The 19,746-nt window shown below is 47.3% G+C and overlaps 1 protein-coding gene across 1 annotated transcript in view; it reads right to left on the bottom strand.

Moving 5' to 3' along the window:
- BRSK2 (BR serine/threonine kinase 2) overlaps nucleotides 1–19,746 on the bottom strand; it is a 134,364-nt gene that overhangs the window by 64,287 nt on the left and 50,331 nt on the right. Inside the window, exon 2 of the mRNA XM_044270104.1 lies at nucleotides 8,555–8,649. Within this exon, the coding sequence (XP_044126039.1) occupies nucleotides 8,555–8,649 (95 nt within the window). The remainder of the gene's footprint in view (nucleotides 1–8,554; nucleotides 8,650–19,746) is intronic.

Here is a 19,746-nt window from a genome sequence, read left to right as displayed (position 1 = left end):
CAGCTCTTCTAGAGTATACCCCATTCACATGCCCCCATTGCATGTTCATCACTGGCCATAGATCCTACACTGAAAAGACAGATTAGCTCCGCTGCATTGATCACTTGGGGCCACTTCCAATAGGTGGCGATGGCGAGATGGTTCTCTTCCTTGGGAGATACTCCTTTGCATATTTGTTTCCCATGGAGCATTGCCAATAAGGCTAGGTCTACACGACGACATTTGTCGCGCGACGACAATTTTTATAATGGCAGTCTATGGTGTCGCACTGCAACATGCAACATGTTGCGACTGCGACGCAACAGTCGCAGAAAATCCATTCAAGATGGATTTTTCTGCGACTGTTGCGTCGCAGTCGCAGCATGTCGCATGTTGCAGTGCGACACCATAGACTGCCATTATAAAAATTGACGCGCGACATTGGTGCAACAAAATGTTGCGCGACAAATGTTGCGCCCTATCTGTCGCGCGACTTGTTGTCGCGCGACAAATGTCGTTGTGTAGACCTAGCCTAAGTCTGCTCCTATACCCTGGAGTACTTCCAGTATGTCTCCATACAGGACTGGTCTCTTTAAGGAGATTTAGCACCCTACCTAAGGCTACTTTTACATTCCAGTTTTGAGATCCGGCAGAGGAACTGTGGCACAGCTGAGAAGACTTAAAGGGGTTATTAGGGAAATGATAATGGTGACTTATCCTCAGGACAGATCATCATTATCACATCAGTGGGGGGGTCTGAGTCCCAGCATCCCCACGATCAGCTGCGCTCACTGTAGCTCTGGTGAGCGATGCAGGCTTCCGGCAGCTTTCCAATGACAGCGCCGTACATCTATAGTGGCAGTGCTTGGTATTGCAGCTCAGTCCCATTGACTTGAATGGGGTTGAGCTGTACCTAGGCTACGATACCGATGAACGTGTTGTCACTGGCCTAAGAAGAAGCTGCGGCGCTCAAGGCCTCCTCTAACAGCTGATCGGCGGGGGTCCTGGGTGGCGCTCCCCACAGATCTGATACTGAGGACCTATTCTGAGGATAACTGATCAATATCTATTCCGGGATAATCCCATTAAAGGGGTTTTCCAGTTTGCATCAACATCCTGTAAAATAATCATTCACAAAGGAAGACCAGGGCCATATTAAAACTACATTCTTTATTCTAGTTGCATTAAAATCCAATCACCATGAACAGGCAACAAAGTCACATTAGCGTGTACCAACACTTACTGAGAAACCGCACCCGATAACGCGTTTCGGACCAGTAGATCTTTGCGAACAGCCAAATAGAATAATTATTTCTGAAGGTACAGCAGCTGTAACTTTGTATTTCTTTTACCTTTATTGCTCCTATCTCCCTTTTTGGGCTGTGGTCACATGACCATGTCCATTGCAGCTCTTCCTGTGTGTTATGTCGATGGGCGGGGCAGTGATAGGGGCATGTCTATGTAACTAGCAGGGTGGGAGGAGCTATAAACTAGCTGGGTGTTGTTAGGTCCGGTGATAGGGGCGTGTCTATGTAACTAGCTGATGGGAGGAGCTATAAACTAGCTGGGCGTTGTTAGGGGCAGTGATAGGGGAGTGTCTATGTAACTAGCTGGGGTGGGAGGAGCTATAAACTAGCTGGGTGTTGTTAGGTCCGGTGATAGGGGCGTGTCTATGTAACTAGCTGATGGGAGGAGCTATAAACTAGCTGGGCGTTGTTAGGGGCAGTGATAGGGGAGTGTCTCTGTAACTAGCTGGGGTGGGAAGAGCTATAAACTAGCTGGGGCGTTGTTAGGGGCGGTGATAGGGGAGTGTCTATATAACTAGTTGGGTGGGAGGAGCTATAAACTAGCTGGGTGTTGTTAGGGGCAGTGATAGGGGAGTGTCTATGTAGCTAGCTGGTGGGAGGAGCTATAAACTAGCTGGGCGTTGTTAGGGGCAGTGATAGGGGAGTGTCTATGTAGCTAGCTGGTGGGAGGAGCTATAAACTAGCTGTGCATTGTTAGGGCGGGGCTGGAGCTGTGGCAAAGAAAGGAGAAGTGCATCATGGGTTTGGTTGGATACAGCAACAGGAAGTTCTACATACAGGATGGAAACAAACCAGAGGGACTGGTTTACATGGTGAACCAGATCAGGAGAGCCCAAATTGAAAAAGAAAATTAAAAGAAAGATGTACATGAGGTAAGAAACTACATCAGCAAACCTGTTAAAAAGCGGAGTGCATGAACACGACCGTATGTATTTTGTGGTCCGCAAATTGCGGATCCGCAAAAAAAAATTATTGATGGCATCCATATGCCAGCTGTTTTTTTTTTTTGCGGATCCATTGTTCAGGATGCATCAGAGAGAATACCGCAGCATTCTACGTTTTTATCTCCGGACAAAAAAACTTGCCGCCATTTTTTTTTTTCATAGGAATGTATTAGTGCCATTCAAAATACCGGAATGCCGGATCTGTCCTTCGGGTCTGCGCATGTTCTCTAAACCCGAGAGTGGTGAACCTGAGCACCTCACCAGGATCATCCTTGGCACCTGCTAAGCAGCTTTTCCTGCTGCGCTGCTAGATGCTTTAATACAAGGGTAATCAACCTCCGATACTCCAGCTATTCTAAAACTACAACTCCCAGCATGTTCCATCCACTTCTATTGAAGTTCAGAGAACAGCCGAGCAAGTGTGCATGCTGGGAATCGTAGTTTCCTGACAGCTGAAGTGCTGGAGGTCCCTGACCCCTTACTTAGTAAGTAGAACTTGGAGTTCCTGTCCACCTACTAGATGTGAATCTTGCTCACAAAGGGGAGAATTTATTAAAGGGGTTCTATATTTACCCCGGTCCCCGCACCGTCGCTGCTGCTTCTCCCTGCACATGGTGTCAAGGGGGTTCAGCCAATGGCAGGCGGGGACGAGCCAGTGTAGCGTCACCAGCGATGCTAGGGAGGCTCGTCCCCGTCTGCCATTGGCTGCTCCCCCCCGACACCGGATGTTTTCATCCGTGTGCAGGGAGAAGCAGCAGCGACGGTGCGGGGACCAGGAGCGCCGCAGGGAGCGGGTACCGGGGTAAGTATATTCCATGTGGGGTGCCCCGCACATGTGGGGACATTTTATACTCTTGGAGAACCCCTTTAAGCCCTGAACTCCAAAATGATGGCTTCAAAAAGCTCCAAAATAGGGCTCTGCAACATTTGAAGCAATTTGCATTTTTACATCTCACTCCAGTTTTGAAAAGTAGGTGGGAAACTGGACGTAATTAGCCTGCTGAGAGGATTTAAAGGCTATGGACACCTTTGAGACTAATTTTTAATTTTTTTCTCATTTTGGGCTATAAATCATTTTTACAATTGGTCTTCATCAAATATTTTCAGCAGTTTTTGTGATACATGGGGATAAAAATCTGTCCATTTGCAAACTGTCACTCCTGAGTTCCATCAGCTGACGGTTCATGTGAAGCCTTATCTCTGATCCCCTGACCTCATAAATGCTCATTATAGCTGAGCCCTTATCATCAAACGGATAAGAACACTACTTAAATTGGTGTTTATGAGGTCAGAAGATCAGAGATTAGGCTACTTTCACACTAGAGTTTTTTTGCGGATTCGTCATGGATCTGCAAAAACGCTTCCGTTACAATAATACAACCGCATGCATCCGTCATGAATGGATCCGGTTGTATTATGTCTTATATAGCCAAGACAGATCCATCATGAACTCCATTGAAAGCCAATGGGGGACGGATCCGTTTTCTATTTTGTCAGAGAAAACGGATCCGTCCCCATTGACTTACATCCTTCTTGTTGTGCATCCCGGGACGGACAGAAAAATGCTGCAGCGTTTTGGTGTCCGCCTCCAGAGCGGAATGGTGACTGAACGGAGGCAAACTGATGCATTCTGAACGGATCCTTTTCCATTCAGAATGCATTAGGGCAAAACTGATCCGTTTTGGACCGCTTGCGAGAGCCCTGAACGGATCTCACAAAGAGAAAGCCAAAATGCTAGTATGAAAGTAGCCTAAGGTTTAACATGAACCATCTGCTGACAGGAGTGACAGTCTGCAAATAGACAAATTTTTAACCATATGTAGCAGAAAAACAGCTGAAATGTTTTTTTAAAGACCAATTGAAAAAATATTTTTAGCTCAAAATGAGTATGGAAAAAAGGCAATCATAAAAAAAAATTGCCTTGAAGGTGTTCATAGCCTTTAAAGGCTATGTACACCTTTTTATTATTGCATTGTACTCATTTTGAACTAAAAATAATTTTTTAAATTGGTCTTTACCAAATAAGGAACCCTTTTTTCTGTACAGGGCTGAGATTCTCTAATAGAGGGCTCTGAATTTTCTCTCTGCTCTGTCAGCCATCCAATCTGATGGGCCCCTTATCTCTGCTCTGTGACATTATAAACACTCATTATAGCTCACTTCTTATCTTACTGATAAGAATGTGGCTTAAATAAATGTTTAGGACCTTTTAGTAGTTTCGAGATAAGGTTTATTAGATGACAGGAACAAAGTGAAAGTAAAAAATAGGATTCACACACCTAGAAAAAGTTAACCCTGTGTGATAGAACGGCTCAATATTTTTAATAAAGACCAATTGAATTATTATTTTTTTAGCCCACAATGAGTAAAATGCAATCATAACAAAATGTTGCCTCCGAAGGTGTGCATAGCTGTTAAGTCAGAATTATCAACTGAGACTTTTTAAAAAGTCAAAAAAATTGTCAAAATCTTACTCCAGTAAAGGGGTAGCTTAGAGAGTGGCGTAACATCTCAAAACAGAAGTGCAAGGCCTCATGCACACAAACGTATTTTGTTTCTGTGTCCGTTACGTTTTTTTTGCGGATAGGATGCAGACCCTTTCATTTCAATGGGTCGGCCAAAAAATGCGGACAGCGCTATCCGCATCCGTATGTCTGTTCTGTAGCCCCGCAAAAAAATATAACATGTCCTATTCTTGTCCGTTTTAAGCATTGTTACAATGGAACTGCAAAAAAAAAAAACGGATGTCATACGGATGTCATCCGTTTATTTTTTTTGCGGATCCGCAATCTGGGGACTGCAAAACACATACGGTCGTGTGCATGTAACCTAAGGGTTATGGCTACACAGCAGTGTTGTTGGCTTTCCACAATTTGTGTGTCGCAATCGCAGCAAAGATGTGATTCGCACTGTGACCCCTTTCATTCCTGTGGCTGCTCTGCTACTTTGCAATACTTGTGCAGGACACAGGTTCCGGCCGGAAACAGCCTGTCGGATCCATCCATGCCAGGCGCAGTCATGCGCTGTTGGCAATCCTCTCCGGCCCCATTGATTATAATAGGGTCCGGCGGAGATCCAGCTGCAACCTGGCAAATATGCAGAGGAGTGGCCAGACAAATACCGCTGCAACGCAGTTGTTTTTGCCCGGCTGCTCCTTTGCATATTTGCCGGGTTGCGGCTGGATCTCTGACGGACCCCATTATAATCAATGGGGCTGGACAGATTGCCGACAGCGCACTGCTGTGCACAAGGACACATCTGACAGGCTGTTCCAGGCCGGAAGGGCATGCTGGATCTGTTTTACTGTCAGTGCGAAACAGGCCTTATACGTAAAGTTGTTTTCCAGACTCTCAATGTTGATGACCTATCCTCAGGATAGGTCGTTAATATGTGATTGGTGAGGGTCCGACACCCTGCTCCCCACCTATCAGCTGTTCCCTGAAGCCTCAGCCACTGGAACTAGCGTAGTGGTTGTGCTGGCGCACTGCACCTCAGCTCCTGTTACAAGTGCCCCTGGCTTCCCAAACAGCTGATCAGCGGGGTTCAGGCCCCCACCGATCAGATACTGATGACCCATCGTGAGGATAGGTCATCAGTAAAAAACACTTGGAAAACCCCTTTAAAGGGATTATCTGGTAATGTATATTAATGACCTATCCTCAGCTGTTAGAAGAGGTTGTGGGCTCCGAGATCGCAGCGTCCCCTTCCTAGGCCATGTGATGTCACCATACATCTGTCACATGGCCTGGTTGCATATTGCGATACCAAGCACAGCCACTATACAATGTACGGCGCTGTGCGCGAGGACTCTCTGAATCAGCTGATTGGCGGAGGTGCCGGGGCTCGGACCCACACTGACATAATAATGATGACCTATCCTGATGATAGGTTATCATCATCTTCACCTGGATAACCTCTTTAATACATTCTGCACAAATTACAGTAACGCAGACTCCTGCAAACCTGATGTTAAAGGGGTTCTCCGGGCTTTTAATATTGATGACCTATCCTCAGGATATGGCATCAATATCAGGTCAGTGGGGCTCCGACACCCGGCACCCCCGCTGTACGAAGGGAAGGCGCTCGCAGTATGCATCTGCTGTCTTCCATCTCTCTTCCTTTTGCGGCTGCTTTGCCGTAGACATAGCAGTGGTGAGCGGGAAGAGAGACGGGAGACGGCACGTGCACACTGCAAGCGCCTTCCCTTCGTACAGCTGATCGGTGGGGGTGCCGGGTGTCGGACCCCACCGATCTGATACAGGTCATCGATATTAAAAGCCCGGAGAAACCCTTTAAAGATTCCCGTCATGATGAATCTCTCCACTAAAATCTTCCTGTTTCTGCGGCTTCTCCACTATTTCAGTAAAGCAGTAGCTACCAAGGAATGAATGGGTTAAAATATGCACACCATTTAATCCTATGACATATATGATATAAAATATAAGCTGATGTTTTGGTCAAACAACATACGATGTTCTTGATGCCGTGAAGTCCAACTAGATCGGCCTGGGTCTGGTCTCCCATCTGTTCGTGCCACGGGAGCTGTAAGCAGCGTTGTCGGTGCGGATGTGTCTGCACCCTACATTTATGTTACTGCCCGGGATGATTACCGTCAGCGGAGCCCAGCGCCGCTTCCCAATAACATTTCCATCATCTGCTGACGACTCCCATTCGCTGCTCTAAAGGCCCGTATTAACAGAGTGATTTTTTTTATCCAATGTGCCTGATAACGAGCGTCCGTACGATCATCTGACTGCGTAGATGAGCAGGGCGATCATTCAGGGTAGATAAAAATGTCATCTATCATGTACTGGCCTCTCTTCGGTAGATGGCAATGGATAATTCTGCATTCGGCCTCATGATCGGGGAGGGTGAACATGTGACAATACCAGTTTAAAGGGGCTGTCCAGGACTGTGATATGCTCAGGACAGACCATTAATATCTGTGTGGGATGTCAGCTGTTTCTCTGATGCTCCTATCCAGCTCAATCCGCTATGTAGTGTATGGAACGGGTAACAGCCACAACGATGTAGCTGATCAACCGGGGTGCGGAGGAGAGGCAGCCAATATCAAAATCCAGAACAAACTCTTTAAAGGGGTAGTCCAATCTCAGACATTCATGGCTTATCGATAAGATATGCCATCAATGTCAGATAGTTGCGGATCCCACATCTGGGACCCTCACCTATCTCCCGAAGTAAAGAAGTGCGCACCACGCAAGCACAGCCACTCGCCATTAATCGCTGGCTCGGCTATCTCTGGCAGTCCCACTGATGTGAATGGAGAGGTGGCCATGCGTACGCTGTGAGCTCTCCATTCACCGCTTGCTCCTCTATTTTGGGAACTGCCATAGCAGTGAATGAAGAGCATGCTGCTTTGGGGGAACCATTCTGCGGATAGGAGCGGGTCCCACAGGTAAGAACTGCACCGATCTGGCATATCCTAGCAACATGCCATCGAAGTCTGAGATGGGCCAACCCTTTAAGGCTAGATTCACACACAGATTCCCTTTGTGGACGCTAGGAGGAGCGCATGGCATTATAAATATTTATAATGCTGTGTGTCTCTGCATGACCTTACTTCTACAGAATTAGGGCTCATGCATACGACCGTATGTATTTTGTAGAATGGAACAGCTGGCCCCTAAAAGAACAGTACTATCCTCGTCTGTTATGTGGATAATAATAGGACATGTTCTATCCGTTAGTGGAATGGACATACGGAAACGGATTGCACACAGAGTAACTTCAGTTTTATTTGCTGACCCATTGAAATGAATGGTTCCACATACGGTCCGCAAGAAAACCCGGAACGGACACGAAAGAAAATACGTTCGTGTGCGTGAGCTCTTATACTGACAGCATTATGTCAATATAATTCAGTAGATGCAAGTTCCGCCAGAGACACACAGTATTATAATGCTGTGCGCTCCTTCCAAAAGAGCAGTGTCTATAAAGCGAACTCACACGGCACGCTCGGCTATTCTCGTACGTCCCATTGAAATGAATGGTAGGCGCATCATGCAAGAGCGGCCACTACTCCATTCCTTTCTATGGGGCTGTTTTCATTCAGCTTTTTTCGGCGCACTCATATGAATGAATGGAGGGCGGCCATGCATGCGTGGTGCACCCTCCGGGACATTGCAGGCTCTGTCCTAAGCATAGGTGCGGGTCCCAGAGGTGGGACCCGTACCTATCAGACATTGGGGGCATATCCTAGTGATATGCCCCCAATGTCTGAAATGGGACTAACCCTTTAATATCAGCGGTGTTGTCCTCACAGCTGAATACAGCAGCTATTTTCTAACGTCTTTCATAGATTACCTTCATTAACACAGACTCACTAAGCTTCTCCCGGTTGACAATTTTGATGGCGACCTTCTGACACGTGACACAGTGGATCCCAAGCTTCACAAGACCTATAAGTGAAGACATGAATATACATAATTACAACTGGATTCAAAATGAATGTCATGAAAATGGTAATAATAATATAATGGATATCTTAATGATATTTAAGGTTTAAAAAATAATAGACAGAGTAGGAGTCATGTCTGACGCAAGAGGTTGCTCTGTCTGACCTGGTGTCAAGAGTCTCCATAGGATGAAAGTCTATGTAAAGGCTGTGCAGCGAGCACCTGAGGAGCCAGTGCAGAGGATGGTAGTAGCCCTGATAAGATATGTACTCCCTCAGACTGCTGCTCCCTGGGTAATAGTGGATAAAAAGGTGGTTTGAAGAATCAGACAAGAAATAAAAGTATAGAAGTCTCTCCTTACTTAGTGCAAAATATAACTGGTGGCACATCCAGCAGTAGTAGGTACAAAGTGCAGTTTCGTTCACCAGATGATGAGGTACGGTGGCAACTTAAGTGGCAATTAAATGGCACTTGCAGGCATTTGTGGGGATAGGTGTCCACAGGTGTGATACAGGCCTGGAGTTAGACTGGCCAGGAAGAGGTCTAGGTGATTTGTGTCTAAGCCGTAGTCCCTCACCTGCAAAGGAGGAAATCTGCAAAGCTGTGTTTTTGCTGACTAAGCATGCTGAAGCTTTCTGGAAAGCAGTATTCTTGATTCTGGCAATCTCCCTGGAGTAATGGTCTAACAGGAGAACTGGTTAGGGTCCCTTGGAGTAGGAGCTCTGGCATGTGCTTCCTATCTCCTCTCTGTCTGGACTCAAACTTCCTCTCCTGGCAGGAAGCAGGGCCAGCCCACTCCTAATAAGGGAGGAGCAACAGGGTGGTTAACTCTGTTCCTGCCAACCATACTTACAATACTTGAGTACACAGCAGAACATAGTATCGCATATAACATAATAAAAACAGCAACTGCAGATACCCCCAGGTCTGCAATCAGTGTGCATTCAACTAAGGCTTTTATCTGCTAATGTTTTGCAGCTGCTCACTTTGTTGCACAATGCATATCTATGCAATGTGCTGTTTTGCATCAGCTCCTTTAAGTAGAAGGCATGCGTCAGAAGGCTTGCAAAGAACACGTTCACCTGCTAGGGGAGGTCATGACATATACAACACAGAACTCACAAGGGTAAATATAATGATAGAGAGTAACCATCTCAGAATCATAAAGCTAGCAGCTGGAGGCATTTCTTCACCTGGGGTCACCGGTGAGAAATGGTCTTGTACTAAGCGTTTTCTACCACATTAAACACCTAAATCATTATCCATAGGTTGGAATGTTGTTTCCGTATCTCGGTCAATATCTGCCTAAAGGACCGATGGGTTAACCAAGGTAATTCTGATTTGCTTGAATGGGAACATAAATATCAAGAAAGGTCTGTTACATATTTCTAAGGATAAGAACCCACAATCCCAGTTACTTGACGCAACGGGGAGATGTATTATAAGTATATATCTAAAATTTACACCCCATGCAGTATACACATGCTCCCCCAGGCACAAGAAATGGAGTCATGGTAGCACTAATTGGCAGGATTTCTCATAATGAAGACTCGGGGGATATTGTTGGTTGGGGGCTGGAGGAAGCTGTGTGTGGGAGGGGGTCCCATATCACACTCTTTGAAGTTAGTCACAGGCGGCAGGACAGAAAGTGCTCCTGGGAGAGGAGTAAAGAGAAAGTAGGCCATGAAAACAGAACAAGAGGAGCAGGAAGAGAGACAGAGGGTTTAAGGTGTGGGGAAGTAGCAAAATATGTTTTCTGGGAAGGCCCTGGTAGTGAGAAGGTTAGGTAAGGATGCTGAAAGTCTCAGAGGAAAATGGATTGAAAGCTGAGACAGAGCTAGAGGTCACCAAGGGAGCAGGAGGTTGAGAGAGATTGAGACGTCAATATCCATCACGTGTGGGTACTAGAAGAACGCAAAGGAGGGAGAAAGAAGGTCTGAAAGCAGCCATAAGAGTCTACCGGTTCATATATGTCTGTATATAAGAATTTGATCTTTGACAAAATGTATAAAGCATATAATGCAGAGAAGAAATTTCCCCAGAGAGACCAGAAGATAGTTGTGGCATTATGAGAACATGCAAGGCCTAATAAGAAGGTCAGAAGATCCTTTGCCCCTTGTTTTACGTCTTCTCCAGCACTAACCAAAGCCTGGTAACTGCTGCTGGAATTTATCGCTCAGCTCGCATCTAACCAATGGGGTGTTAATGCAGAAAAAAATGCTGATCACTCAGTGCGTGATGCTCTTTCCTCCAGATGAAGGAGGAATTACGTTCCTGGCACTCGGATGATGTCCCCTACAATCACATGACTTGTTCCTACAGCTGTGGAGATGTAAGAAGCAGCACACGCTCAAAAGGGGGCAGCTGAGGTGATGGTGTATAACATGGCAACCACAGAGACGCTGGCCCCCCTACTACGTGCCAAAGCCCTGACTATCTGCCCATCCTATTAAAGGAGCATATGCTCACAGCTAGACACTCATTACAATGGACTCCCATAGCCAATAACGATCGTTGGCAAAGACGTGGAAAAAAGTGGGCTTCACATATGAAGTCCCAAGAAGATCATTATACCATACTACATTTAACTTGTAATAGGGAATGTTTAAAACAAGACATCAGAGGTACTACTTTGGTTATAACTGATAGCTTAATCTTGTACTCACTTGGTTTAGGAAACCCCTACAAAAACTATACTGGGGCAGATTTACTAAACGTGTCCAGACCAAAAATGCACTAGATGTTGGATGATAAATCTGGCGCTCCTTTACACTATCTATGTTTGACTTGTCGGACAAATGAAAGAAGGGTCTTAAACACTTAATACATGCGGTACAAAGGATAGGTCATCAGTATCTAATCAGTCGGGGGCTGACTCCTGGCACCCCCCACGAACATCTGTTTGAAGTGACGTCATGTTCATTGGTCACGTGACCTGGGCGCAACTCAGTCCCATTCAAGAGCTATAATACCAAGCACAGCCTCTATCCAATGGATGGAGCTGTGCTTAGTAAGCTGGAAGGAGGCCGCAGCGCTGACCAGCCTCTTCAAACAGCTGATTGGTGGGGGTTCCAGGAGTCGCACACCCAGTGATCACATACTGATGACCTATCCTGAGGGTAGTAACAGAAAAATTAGTATTGGAATCGCACTCACCAGAGCTTGAGGTCATCCGGTATGCAGCAGCCTACCTGGAGTCCAAGATTCATCAGGGTTCCTTCATGAACAGTCCAAAGAAAGAAGATGGAGGCAGCATGACCGGTAAAACATCCCTTTATTAGGGGAACCGCCAAGTGAACAGCGTGCAGGGGTTGTGACGTTTCGGCTGCTTCACAGCCTTTATCAAACACAAAATGCCATTAACAAGTGCCTGTTTAAATATCTTAAAACACACCCACTCATAAGAGAGTGGCCAATGATAGTGTGACTAAGGTGCTGAGGTCATCACAGATGCGTCCTCAGGTGCTCCTACTACATGTGTCAAACAATCATACATATTAGATCCTTATCGCCCACATACCTGACAGGCACACATGTGCCTCGGCGTTCACAAGCGCCAGGCGCGCATGACAGGAAAGAGAGGGTCACGTCACTGCCTGTTTCCTTAGGATCAGCTGCTCGCAATGCGGCTCCGCCCACCCGATCTCACGTCATCCTATCTCCCCCGTCGTGCGCGCCGTTGTCAGGGACGCCTCCGGGCTGGTCCGCCCCTACCCCACAAGACGGGTGCGATAACTCCACCCCACCGCATCCGCAGTATTCACGATCCAAACCTAGATCGGATTAGGCTGCAATGCTGTTCTGCATTCCCTTCACAGCTTAAGGCAACGATGGGGGACGTCCACAAAGGAGGCGGTGTCATCACGTCATCAGCCGAAACCCGGCCCTGATGACATCACAGTCCCGCCTCTCCAGTGTCCGATCCACCCCGCATTGCCGAAGCTGCAACCTCGGTCTAGCCCCATCCTTTGCTGCGGTGCGTGAAGGGAGAAATCCACACTCATCTAGGGGTCACGGATTGGACCCAAGCCTTAGTTCTATGGCATGCCGTACTCCATGTGGGCTAGGAAAAAGTGAGAAACGTGCCTTAATAAAAAACAAACTACAGTTAAAAACATTACACAGAGAACCAGTTCAAAGGTCACTCAGGCTCATTACACATTCGTTATCGGAAAATCTATGTTCATCCCATAAGGTTGGAGGGCTCTCATTTCAAAAATCCACCTAAGTTCTTTCTTCTGTAGAATCCGATCCTTGTCCCCCCCACGTCTCAGAGGGCCAACCGAATCAATGATTCTGAATCGGAGTTGGTTGACCGAGTGCCCACGCTCCAGGAAATGTTTTGCCACCGGCTTGTCAATCTGGGCCCTACGGATGTTACTCTTGTGGGAATTGATGCGTTCCCTGGCTTCCATAGTGGTCTCCCCAATGTAGATGAGGCCACATGGGCACGTGATCATGTATATCACGTCCCGTGACCTGCATGTGAAAAAGTTTTTGATCTTATAAGGCTTGCCGCTATAGGGATGGGCAAAGGTATCACCCTTCAGCATATTGCCACAGTTACAACACCCAAGGCAGGGAAAACATCCCAACTTCCTTGGTGCCAGATACCTTTGCCCATCCCCATGCGGCTCCCCAACCTCGGTCTTCACCAATCTGTCACGCAGGTTGGTCCCTCTCTTGTATGCCATCATGGGGAAACCCACAAATTCCTCTACCATGGGCAAACCTTTTTGTAAAATGTGCCATTCTTTGCGTATAATACGCGCTATATCACCACTTTTGGATCCATATGTCGAGACAAACGGAATCCGTTTAGAATCCCTCTCCTTCTTCTTTCCCTGGAACGTGGACTCCCGGTCAACCTCCCCCACTTTTTGTGAGATCTTCTCTACCAACCGTCGTGGGTACCCCCTCTCAAGGAATTTCTTCCCCATCTCCTCCACCCTTATCCCAAACGCATCAATTCCCACAAGAGTAACATCCGTAGGGCCCAGATTGACAAGCCGGTGGCAAAACATTTCCTGGAGCGTGGGCACTCGGTCAACCAACTCCGATTCAGAATCATTGATTCGGTTGGCCCTCTGAGACGTGGGGGGGACAAGGATCGGATTCTACAGAAGAAAGAACTTAGGTGGATTTTTGAAATGAGAGCCCTCCAACCTTATGGGATGAACATAGATTTTCCGATAACGAATGTGTAATGAGCCTGAGTGACCTTTGAACTGGTTCTCTGTGTAATGTTTTTAACTGTAGTTTGTTTTTTATTAAGGCACGTTTCTCACTTTTTCCTAGCCCACATGGAGTACGGCATGCCATAGAACTAAGGCTTGGGTCCAATCCGTGACCCCTAGATGAGTGTGGATTTCTCCCTTCACGCACCGCAGCAAAGGATGGGGCTAGACCGAGGTTGCAGCTTCGGCAATGCGGGGTGGATCGGACACTGGAGAGGCGGGACTGTGGTGTCATCAGGGCCGGGTTTCGGCTGATGACGTGATGACACCGCCTCCTTTGTGGACGTCCCCCATCGTTGCCTTAAGCTGTGAAGGGAATGCAGAACAGCATTGCAGCCTAATCCGATCTAGGTTTGGATCGTGAATACTGCGGATGCGGTGGGGTGGAGTTATCGCACCCGTCTTGTGGGGTAGGGGCGGACCAGCCCGGAGGCGTCCCTGACAACGGCGCGCACGACGGGGGAGATAGGATGACGTGAGATCGGGTGGGCGGAGCCGCATTGCGAGCAGCTGATCCTAAGGAAACAGGCAGTGACGTGACCCTCTCTTTCCTGTCATGCGCGCCTGGCGCTTGTGAACGCCGAGGCACATGTGTGCCTGTCAGGTATGTGGGCGATAAGGATCTAATATGTATGATTGTTTGACACATGTAGTAGGAGCACCTGAGGACGCATCTGTGATGACCTCAGCACCTTAGTCACACTATCATTGGCCACTCTCTTATGAGTGGGTGTGTTTTAAGATATTTAAACAGGCACTTGTTAATGGCATTTTGTGTTTGATAAAGGCTGTGAAGCAGCCGAAACGTCACAACCCCTGCACGCTGTTCACTTGGCGGTTCCCCTAATAAAGGGATGTTTTACCGGTCATGCTGCCTCCATCTTCTTTCTTTGGACTGTTCATGAAGGAGCCCTGATGAATCTTGGACTCCAGGTAGGCTGCTGCATAGCGGATGACCTCAAGCTCTGGTGAGTGCGATTCCAATACTAATTTTTCTGTTACTGTTTGGATTCCGGGAGTCAGCACCGGGGTGTTATCCTCCAAAATGGAAGGAACCCCAGGATCTAACAAGGTCAGTGAAACCGCCAATGTGAACACGTGCTTATACACAGATGAACAAATACATAGACTCATTCATGGGGATAGTGGGGATGTGGCTTTTTTAAGCACCCCCTCTATGGACCTGCTCAAACGCAAATATGAGCAAGAGTCGAAAAAATTGGTCACACTGGACTTACACCTGAATACGCTTAGAGAGTATTACCGCACACAACGGATACCTCGGGGTTTAAGATCCCATCTCAGACCGACCCTTCTCCCCAACAATGAGGAGTTTTGTAAAAAATTTGAGTTGATTAACAACAAACATGCGTTTGAACTGATGCTGCTAAACATTGACTTTCTCGGCCAAGAGATCGAGGGGGTGAAAGTGTCCATGACAGCCTTAGAGTCACAGATCCAGAATTTACTGAGTAGTGACGAGGCCATAACGTTCTTTGAAAAAATCAAGAACTACACGCTTCGACATAAAACAGAAGTTGAGAAAATCAAAAGGGACAAATGGCATCGTGATCTGGATGATTACCAGACGGGCCAGGTGTATAATTGGCAGCAACAGACGCAGAGCAAACCACGCAGAAAGAAGGGGAGAAGGTTTGAGCAGGGTCGATTCGGCTTCACGACGGGCGAGTCTGACTCTTCGGATGACACAGGCAAATTGGCTTTTTTAGGCCCCCCACCACACGGCCAAAACGGAGGTGCCGTAGGGGGGGAAGAAACCATCACAGATCCCAGAAAAACCTTACCTCCACCGTTTCAAAAACACAAGAATGCACGGGGACGGACGACGAGACGCAACCAGATTTAACATCAAAACTGGTTGTCAACATTTCTACAAAACCACTATCCACTGAACAACATCGTGTTTTGGGACGTGGACTGTCCTTTTGCCCTGGATATGACAGGGACTGGTTTGAGTTGGAACTTGACCTCCATCGCTTTTACCGTACATTGAGATTGAAGGCCTTCTTTCTTGATAAGGAGGAAAGGAAGGCAGTATCAGCTTCTGAGGGAGCTGGGAACGCTGACTTTATTTTGAAGACATTTGATTTGAGAAACAAAAGTGTTTTTTCTCCACCGCGTAATAACCACGTTGTGGAGGCATATATTGACATTGTTTCTAAACAGATTGAGACATTGAGAGAACATAAGGAGAGGAGGGCTACATCGAACCTGACAAGGGGGGAGAAAGAGGCACTTAGACAACTGACAGGTGACAAATCCCTGACGATTAAATCTGCTGATAAGGGAGGGGCGGTGGTGGTGATGGACACAACAAGCTACGAACGGGAGGTACATAGACAGCTGGGTGACCGGGAGGTATATATCGAGCTTCAGAATGATCCCAAATGGGACATCAAACGTGACTTAGAAACAATTATCGGTGAAGCCCTGGTGGAGGGTATCATCGATAAGGATGTCAGGGACTTTCTCCTGGTCACACACCCGGTCACTCCCCTGTTCTATGTACTTCCCAAGATACATAAAAGCTTGGTCGACCCCCCTGGTCGGCCGATTGTGTCGGGCAGGGATTCGATTTTTAGCAATATAGCCATATTCCTTGACAGGGTTTTGCGAATCCATGCCACCAGCGCCCCTTCCTATATCAGGGATACGAGTCATTTTTTGTTGAAACTCAGAGAACTGAGTTTACCTGCCGATCCCATCCTTGTCAGTTTCGATGTAGTCTCTCTATATACCTCCATAGAGCACACTTACGGGTTGAATGTCGTCGATGTGGCCCTGGCCAGCACCGGGCTCTCCCTGGGCGGCCGTGACTTTGTCCTCCATCTCCTAGAGGTGGTCCTGAGGCGGAACTACTTCCGTTTCGGGAGCACCTATTATCAACAATTGCGCGGAGTGGCCATGGGTTCGAACGTGGCGCCCACGTATGCCAACATGTTTATGGCGGAGGTGGAGGACAGACTCATTTACCAAGCGGCTCTGTTCGGGAAAGCCCGGTGCTGGTGGCGCTACATCGACGACATTTTCGTGGTGTGGGGAGGCTCTCAAGGTGAATTAGAGCACTTTTTTGGGTATCTCAATGGTATGGTGCCCGGGCTCGGGTTCACCATGACAATGTCCACAGTATCTTTGCAATTTCTCGATGTGATGGTATATGTCAGGGATGGGGGTATCGAGACTGACATTTTCCACAAACCTACAGATAGGAATAATTTGTTAGATTTTAGGAGCAGTCATCCACGACGGATGGTTGAGTCGTTACCGTGGAGTCAGATGTTGAGGGTGAGACGGGTGGTATCGGGGGAAGAGCAATTTGGGATAAGGGTGGAGGAGATGGGGAAGAAATTCCTTGAGAGGGGGTACCCACGACGGTTGGTAGAGAAGATCTCACAAAAAGTGGGGGAGGTTGACCGGGAGTCCACGTTCCAGGGAAAGAAGAAGGAGAGGGATTCTAAACGGATTCCGTTTGTCTCGACATATGGATCCAAAAGTGGTGATATAGCGCGTATTATACGCAAAGAATGGCACATTTTACAAAAAGGTTTGCCCATGGTAGAGGAATTTGTGGGTTTCCCCATGATGGCATACAAGAGAGGGACCAACCTGCGTGACAGATTGGTGAAGACCGAGGTTGGGGAGCCGCATGGGGATGGGCAAAGGTATCTGGCACCAAGGAAGTTGGGATGTTTTCCCTGCCTTGGGTGTTGTAACTGTGGCAATATGCTGAAGGGTGATACCTTTGCCCATCCCTATAGCGGCAAGCCTTATAAGATCAAAAACTTTTTCACATGCAGGTCACGGGACGTGATATACATGATCACGTGCCCATGTGGCCTCATCTACATTGGGGAGACCACTATGGAAGCCAGGGAACGCATCAATTCCCACAAGAGTAACATCCGTAGGGCCCAGATTGACAAGCCGGTGGCAAAACATTTCCTGGAGCGTGGGCACTCGGTCAACCAACTCCGATTCAGAATCATTGATTCGGTTGGCCCTCTGAGACGTGGGGGGGACAAGGATCGGATTCTACAGAAGAAAGAACTTAGGTGGATTTTTGAAATGAGAGCCCTCCAACCTTATGGGATGAACATAGATTTTCCGATAACGAATGTGTAATGAGCCTGAGTGACCTTTGAACTGGTTCTCTGTGTAATGTTTTTAACTGTAGTTTGTTTTTTATTAAGGCACGTTTCTCACTTTTTCCTAGCCCACATGGAGTACGGCATGCCATAGAACTAAGGCTTGGGTCCAATCCGTGACCCCTAGATGAGTGTGGATTTCTCCCTTCACGCACCGCAGCAAAGGATGGGGCTAGACCGAGGTTGCAGCTTCGGCAATGCGGGGTGGATCGGACACTGGAGAGGCGGGACTGTGATGTCATCAGGGCCGGGTTTCGGCTGATGACGTGATGACACCGCCTCCTTTGTGGACGTCCCCCATCGTTGCCTTAAGCTGTGAAGGGAATGCAGAACAGCATTGCAGCCTAATCCGATCTAGGTTTGGATCGTGAATACTGCGGATGCGGTGGGGTGGAGTTATCGCACCCGTCTTGTGGGGTAGGGGCGGACCAGCCCGGAGGCGTCCCTGACAACGGCGCGCACGACGGGGGAGATAGGATGACGTGAGATCGGGTGGGCGGAGCCGCATTGCGAGCAGCTGATCCTAAGGAAACAGGCAGTGACGTGACCCTCTCTTTCCTGTCATGCGCGCCTGGCGCTTGTGAACGCCGAGGCACATGTGTGCCTGTCAGGTATGTGGGCGATAAGGATCTAATATGTATGATTGTTTGACACATGTAGTAGGAGCACCTGAGGACGCATCTGTGATGACCTCAGCACCTTAGTCACACTATCATTGGCCACTCTCTTATGAGTGGGTGTGTTTTAAGATATTTAAACAGGCACTTGTTAATGGCATTTTGTGTTTGATAAAGGCTGTGAAGCAGCCGAAACGTCACAACCCCTGCACGCTGTTCACTTGGCGGTTCCCCTAATAAAGGGATGTTTTACCGGTCATGCTGCCTCCATCTTCTTTCTTTGGACTATCCTGAGGGTAGGTCATCAGTATTAAACACTCAAACAACCCCTTTAAGGTCTAGACGTAGTACCCCAGTATTTATACCCCAGTACTGGAGTAAGATTGTGCCTATTTTTTTTACTTTTTACTTTAAAAAGATGCAGTTGATAAATCTATTGTACACATCATTAACATAACTAACCATCTCCACTTTCCCAATACACATTTTGCACAAAAAATCTGTGCACTAAATATTCAACTTTTCCAGAATTCTGTTGCAAATGGAATGACAAATCTTCCTTCCATTGTGTGCATATGGACTGTTGTGGGTCCATGCATGTGGCGGTGTTAACAATGACAGGTCACAGGCTTCAGCAGTTGAAAGTCCAAATAATAATTATTTTCTCCAAAATAAAGCAAAAAAGTGGCATCCAAGTTGTACATTCACTGGTATGAATTCCAAGTCAAAAGGTCACATAACATAAAGAAAATACTTTACAAGTCTGGGCTCTAACTAAACATAGGTTTGCTCACACTCAACTCAACATGGGAGTTCAGGCTTTAGACAGCTAACAGGTCATGCAAATTCCAGGCTTCTGACTCTGAGATTTTCAGCCCTACATTTATTACCCCAGTAATGATCCCAGTAGCTAGACCTGGGTTTGCCTCGGGTTAGGGAAAATAGTACTGGAGTGGGTAGGGAATGGCAGGTCCCTCTACCAACCATTCCATAAAAATCCAGGCCCATAAAACACTCTAAAGAAAATTGCCTTAGCAAACTACACTTTGCTGAAACCACCAGTTTTCCTGGATTATTTTA

Source organism: Bufo gargarizans, chromosome 10 (assembly GCF_014858855.1).
Source record: "Bufo gargarizans isolate SCDJY-AF-19 chromosome 10, ASM1485885v1, whole genome shotgun sequence".
Taxonomy (NCBI): domain Eukaryota; kingdom Metazoa; phylum Chordata; class Amphibia; order Anura; family Bufonidae; genus Bufo; species Bufo gargarizans.
The sequence above is the reverse complement of the archived record's forward strand: the minus strand, read 5'-3'. Positions and strand labels throughout refer to the sequence as shown.